We start from the raw sequence: 6,427 nt of genomic DNA on the forward strand, positions 1-6,427 counted from the left end.
TGCTTCTTTTTGGAGAAGCAACTCAATTGCTAATCCCTTATATTTATGATGATAAATGGTCTTACCGATAAAGGTTTATTTCATACTGAACTACTTGGCAAAATTGTTAATTGTTAATTTTATTATTAATTGACGATTCCCTGCCCTCATTTCTTGTATACTATATATATATATATATATATATGCATATATATTTTTAGCTTAATGGTAGAGCAATCAGCTTGTATCTGAAGGTTATTGGGATTTATTAACATGGCCACCTACTGGCAACTTTAGGCGGAGGTATGGCTATATGGTAGATGCAAGCATGGGTATGTGGTAAGAAGTTTGCTTCCCAGTCACATGGTTTCAGGTTCTGTCCCATTGTGTAGCACCTTGGGCAAGTGTCCTCTACTATAGCCTCAAGCCAATCAAAGCCTTGTGATTGGGTTTGGCAGACAGAAACTGAAAGAAGCCCATCGTGTGTATATATATATATATATAAATTCAAAAAAGGATAAAAATCTTTTACAAGAATATATCAGGAAGTCCAGTGTGTGGCATTATTCTATAGTAATGCCCCTTATATAAATATATATATATATATATAGTCAATTCAAAGAAGAAACAATTAAAAAATAGAAAAAAAATAAATAAATAAACGAATGTGAGGAAGTGCACAAGATATTAATCTGATGCTCAGTGAAAGGAGAAAGTTATTAATGTTTCAAGCATTGCTCTTTGTTAGAAAGAAGGATGTCCAAAGAGAAATAAGGAAAAAATCATCAACAAGCCATGTGTAGTTACATTTCTGAAGTGAGTGTCTTTGTTTGTTCACCACTGCTTGACATTTGGTGTTGGTGGGTTTATGTCCTCGTAACTTAGTGGTTTGACAAAAGAGATTGATAGAATAAGTACTAAACTTACAAAAAATAAGTCCTGGGGTTGATTTCTTTGACTGAAACCCTTTAAGGTGGTGCTAAAAGAACCCACATATATATGTATATATATCTGTCTAACACAACTTCAACTAAAATGTAAGACTAACTTTACCTAACTCTATTCTTATACCACCATATGCATTACTATATCCACTAACTGTTTCTACTGCAACTCTCACACCATGAACTCTAACATACTCCTCAACATTCTGAAGAGATCTGCCAAACCATTTGGCACATCGAAACGTTCGTAAATGACTCATTATATAACCTCCACATAATTAAATCAATGGCTAACTAGCCCAGTTGACTTGCTTCTTCTTGTGTTTGTTTCTCTATTCTCCACATAACTATATATCTGTCTATATATTTATTATTCTTTAACAAGAATAATATTGTCGGTGACTTTGAAGTTTCAGCTAGCTAAATCATCATCAGACTGTGATGCATTTAATTTAACTTTGGCTTTATATATTCTGCTGAGATAAATTTTTTTCTCAAGTACGTGGGATTCAGTTGAATGGTAATTAGGGTTCAGGATATGTTGTGATGGATTGATGTTGTGGAGAAATTTTTCTGAATTAAATTTGAGCCTATGTTATTGTCCAGAATCTATTCATGCATGCTGAACTTTGTAAACAGGTGCATTGTATTTAGGTGTGTCAGTTTCGGGTCATAAGACTGTTTTTTAGTGGTTCACTAAAAGAATGTAGGTAGGTAGAGGGTGATTTTTAGTCAGTGGATATATGTCACTAGTGTGGTTGCGAAAACAGTGCTTCCTTTTAGAGACGTGCTTTAACAATATCTAAAGGCTGCCTCACTTTCAGTTGTCTCACAGCATGCTGGACACAAACCTAGATTTCTAAGTCCATACATTATTGCAAGATGGTTACTGACTTGACCTTATATTAGGTTTATCTATCCATTTGACAGGTATTGTTTTTGTCCTTTTGGGGTTCTAGAACTCTTCATGAAGCAGATTTGGTGGGGAACTGGTTTAGCCACCAACAACCTGACCATGAGACAAGTTGTACTAGACTACATGTTACCAGTAGTACTTGTAAGTGACTTCATTTGCTTAGTACTACAGAAGCTGGAATTAAGTACAAGCCCAATGGACCTCTGAGATTTGTAAAATCGTTAACTTATTCATCATTAAACATAGTAGTTCATTTACTTGACTTAGCACATTATTACTATATATTTTCTTGTTTGTGGAGAGATGAAAGGACAAGTTGATCCCAACAGAATTTATGAACCCCAAACTAGATTCTATAAATAAAGACTGTAAATTTCAACTTTGTTTGAATGAATCTTTCCCTAATATTTATCAAATTTATTCTCAAGTGTGTTAGTTGCCTTTAAATTGGTACCAATATGTATTCTGTATATGATTTACTACTTTGTAATAGGCACAGCCATACCATGTAGTTAAGAAGCTTGCTTCCCAACAATGTGGTCTTGGGTTCAGTACCACTGCACTGCACCTTGGATAATATCTTCCACTATAGCCTGGGGCTGACCAAAGTCCTGTGACTGGATTTGATAAAGGTAGACTAAAAAAAGTTTATCGTGTGTGTATGTGTGTGTGCACGTGTGCTTGTCTAGACATCATGTAATTATAAATGAATATCGTTGTAATATAAGCAAAGTTGTTTGTTTCTAGTTTTCCATGAAAAGCTTTGGGGAAATATGACCTTTCTTTGAAACACATGGCTGTTGGCAGCAGTGAGGGCATCTCGCTGTAGAAAACCTGCTTCAACAAATTCCATCTGACCCATGCAAGTGTGGAAAAAGTGGACATTGAATTATGAAGATGATAAATATGTCAAAACTATTTCTTAAAAGAACTGATGTGAGCAGCTTTCCTTGCACTAAATTTGTAATTGTTTCTTTCTATTTTCTCTCTTACACAGTGTATGACTTGAAGTTAAAAGGAGTCTGCTAAACTTTCCCATTATGTCAAAACTGCATAACATATTTCTAGTTTTATGGAAGAACTGGATTGTTATCAAGCGAAAACATATATTATCCCTAGCTGAAATTCTTTTGCCATGTATTTTCATGGTATTACTCATGGGAATTCGAAATATTATTGATTCAGAGAACTATGCACAAATTACAACATGGGAGCCATGTAATATAACAGAAAAGGAAATCACGAGTATTGTTTATGCACCAAACAATTCTTTTGAAAATGATATTATGGACTGGATGCAAAGAACACAGAACATAAAAAGTAAAGGTAGGTCAAAATTTTAAATTAATCTATCATACTTTAACCTATCACTATCTTGAATTTGTTTCCATGTCTATCCTTATCTATGGTCATAAATATTGGGAAATGACTTCCTACAGCTGGTTGGCGTTAGGAAGGGCATCTAGCTGTCTTTGTTTGCTAGCTTGTCAGTTGAGAATCACTAGAGACTGACCAGCAAATTGGTGGAGTTTCTGCACTTTGGTATTGGTATGAAAATCTAAGAACTGTTAGTTACGATGATTGATATTCAAAACTACATTATAGGTGAATTCAAGCTTGCAGAGAGAGGAAGCAAGATGGTGAGAATGTCTGATGTTGTTGCTTAGAGCATATGGACAGAAGAGTGGAGCAAGTGAGCAGATGAAGGGGTAGAAGTAGAGCAGTGACAGATAAAATGACTGAGGAGGTGTACATGACTGCAAAATGATGGTGGAAAGGTGATGATGAAGGTGGAAAGGTATAGGACTGATTGGCAACAAGCATTTAAAAGGAGGATGTTGGTATCTTTAGAGTTTGTGGTTATAAGTGCTGAGTAAATAGTTTTAGGTTGGACATAATGAGTGTTGACAAAAATTTGAATAAAAATTAAATGAGAAAAAAATCAGTTGTGGTTATATAGAAATATTCTGTTAAATAGGAAGTTTCTCCCTGTTTTTGTATCAGGGTGTGATCACTTTCAATACAGATGGATTGGTATGAAGAACAATATTCAAATATTGTCTTAGTTGTTGTATAAATCTTGGTCAATCCTGATCAAACAGCTCTATGAGCAGCAGTATTTCAGCCATGGCCGTTTTGCCTTAAGGATGTAATTTGAACACCTGGCAGCTGTTATTTCATTGATTTTAATCACAGATAGAAAGATGGTTGTGTGGCTAAAAAGATCACTTTACACTCATGTAGTTTAGTGCTACAGTGCTGCCTCTTACGGAAGTGTCTTCTACCATAACCTTGAGTCAACCCAAGCCTCGCAAATGAAATTAAATTGGTGGAAACTACATGGAGGTCTGTTAGATATAATGTACCTCTTCTTGATTTAAAGAAGCCATTACCTGGTCCTTGAATCCTTTAGCGTCATCTCTGTTGCAGATATTCAAGTTTGATTTCCAGTCTAAGGATCATCATCATCATCATCGTTTAATGTCCGCTTTACATGCTGGCATGGGTTGGATGGTTTGACTGAGGACTGGCAGGCCAGATGGCTGCACCAGGCTCCAATCTGATCTGGCAGAGTTTCAGATTGGAGCCTGGTGCAGCCATCTGGCTCGCCAGTCCTCAGTCAAACCATCCAACCCATGCCAAACTTTCTTATTTTCTCACACTAGTTTCAGAGGCTACTACCTTCCTCATTTATCTAAGCCATAAAAAATAAAATAAATTTATGATTGTATGTTTGATAATAAAACCAGGAAATAACAATAAAATCTTTTTTTGAGATAATTGACTCCTTAGCTCCAATTTCTAAACACAGTGTGTTATGGAGCTTTTATTTACTTGCAGTTGTTTGAAACAGTAAGATATTAATAGATTATAGAATTTGTGTTAAAACAATGTATAGTGTTAAAATAATTATAAAGAAACTAGATGTAGGTTCTGGGTTTGAATCATCTGGAGGAGGTGATCTTGTGTCAGATATGGTATGCCGAAGAAACTAATAATAATTAGTATGGTGGCTGATTGAATTGCTGGAATCATACTGTGGTTATAGATTTTCTAAATAATCCTGAAATCGGATTAGCATATCCTATAAAACAGTAGGTTATTAAGAACCACTGAAGATTTATCCTTATCTCAAGTATCTCAAGTTAACATAAAGATGATCGTCTTTTGTCAAGATATACCCTGAGAAGATTTGTGCTTAGCAACAATATCTAATGATACTTTCATTGATTAAGAAGTGCTCTACCACTTTCTTTAGTGAATATATATCTTATGGAATATATTTACAATTATGTGAATTTGGCCATTAAGTGTTAAGGGGCTTTAGAACATATAGCTTAGTATATAATGAACAAAACTGAGCAATTGAACTGTCACATAGTTGTAACTCTCTTTACCTATGGAAGCAGATATTACCTATGTAAACAGAGAAAGAAAATCTGTTATAACATGAAAATACTTGTTTTTAGATTGCTCTAATTATGCTAGTAAGATAGCTTTTGCAAAAGAAAAAAGTATTAGTTGAAAATGGTTGGAGACAGATCTCTTGCCTTAGAATTAATTATTTATCAAGCAAGTCACATGATATCAGTTTAGATTATATGCACCATTAATTTGTCCCTAGCAGCATATATAATCAAAATATAATATTATCTTTAGAGAGGATTAACATTTATTGCATTAGTGCTGTGCATGGTGGTGGAGGAACTCAGATGAAGACATTCAACCACTTGTCAGATTCCCATGACAGTCATGAAATGATTCCACCACCAACTCTTCCTTTTAGATGGAGAAAATAGATATCAAATAACAATCACCTTTAGAAATTCCCTCCTTCCTCTCAGATACAAAATTATAGAGTTACTACCATTAATGTTTCTGTAATGAAAATTAGGCATGGAGAGATTGTAGAGATGCTGGACTGGAAGCAAGTAGAAGTGTGTTGTGTATAGAGGGTAAGGTGGATTGGAGCTTCAGACAGATTCCTCAGAAGTAAAGAGCAGAGGTACAAATTCTTATGAGTGGTTAACAGTATTGGGGTGTCTAGATTCAAATCAAGGAAGTGCAATAATAATGTTTAGCAGTTCAAAACTGAGTAGTGAAATGCAGAGTTAGGTCGGCTGATCATGAGAATCAAATATTGATCCCTTTGCTAAAAACTGCAGCTGGTATGGGTTATTTCCCTTGGGTTGTTTAAATAAAATATTAGTAATATGTAGTAGATAGAAGGCTCCATTGGAGGGGCCCTATTATCGATTTTTTTTTCAACAATCTAAGTATGTCATGAGATTTCCAAACATGAGTTCTACTCACATGTCAAAGTATAAAAGTGATATTGTGTACAAAAATTAGAAATTGGACACACAAAAAATCAATATTCAAAGTAATTGAACATAAACAATGAAACCTGTAAAATATTTCTAAATTCGATGCCTCAATTAGTTTCATGAAAATGTTGTATAAACTGTAAATAAGCAATAAATATTATGATTTGTAAAATAAGTATAAGTGATACAGGGTGTCCCAACTGAATGTGGTGTGGAGGTTTGGTTTCATTTTTAAAGAATTTTAAGCATTAAGCAAGAAT

At 34.5% G+C, this 6,427-nt stretch overlaps 1 protein-coding gene across 1 annotated transcript in view; it reads left to right on the plus strand.

Moving 5' to 3' along the window:
* LOC106875803 (phospholipid-transporting ATPase ABCA3) overlaps positions 1-6,427 on the plus strand; it is an 89,360-nt gene that overhangs the window by 17,800 nt on the left and 65,133 nt on the right. Inside the window, exon 2 of the mRNA XM_052968181.1 lies at positions 2,837-3,165. Within this exon, the coding sequence (XP_052824141.1) occupies positions 2,880-3,165 (286 nt within the window). The 5' untranslated portion in view covers positions 2,837-2,879. The remainder of the gene's footprint in view (positions 1-2,836; positions 3,166-6,427) is intronic.

This window comes from Octopus bimaculoides, chromosome 5 (genome assembly GCF_001194135.2).
Source record: "Octopus bimaculoides isolate UCB-OBI-ISO-001 chromosome 5, ASM119413v2, whole genome shotgun sequence".
Taxonomy (NCBI): domain Eukaryota; kingdom Metazoa; phylum Mollusca; class Cephalopoda; order Octopoda; family Octopodidae; genus Octopus; species Octopus bimaculoides.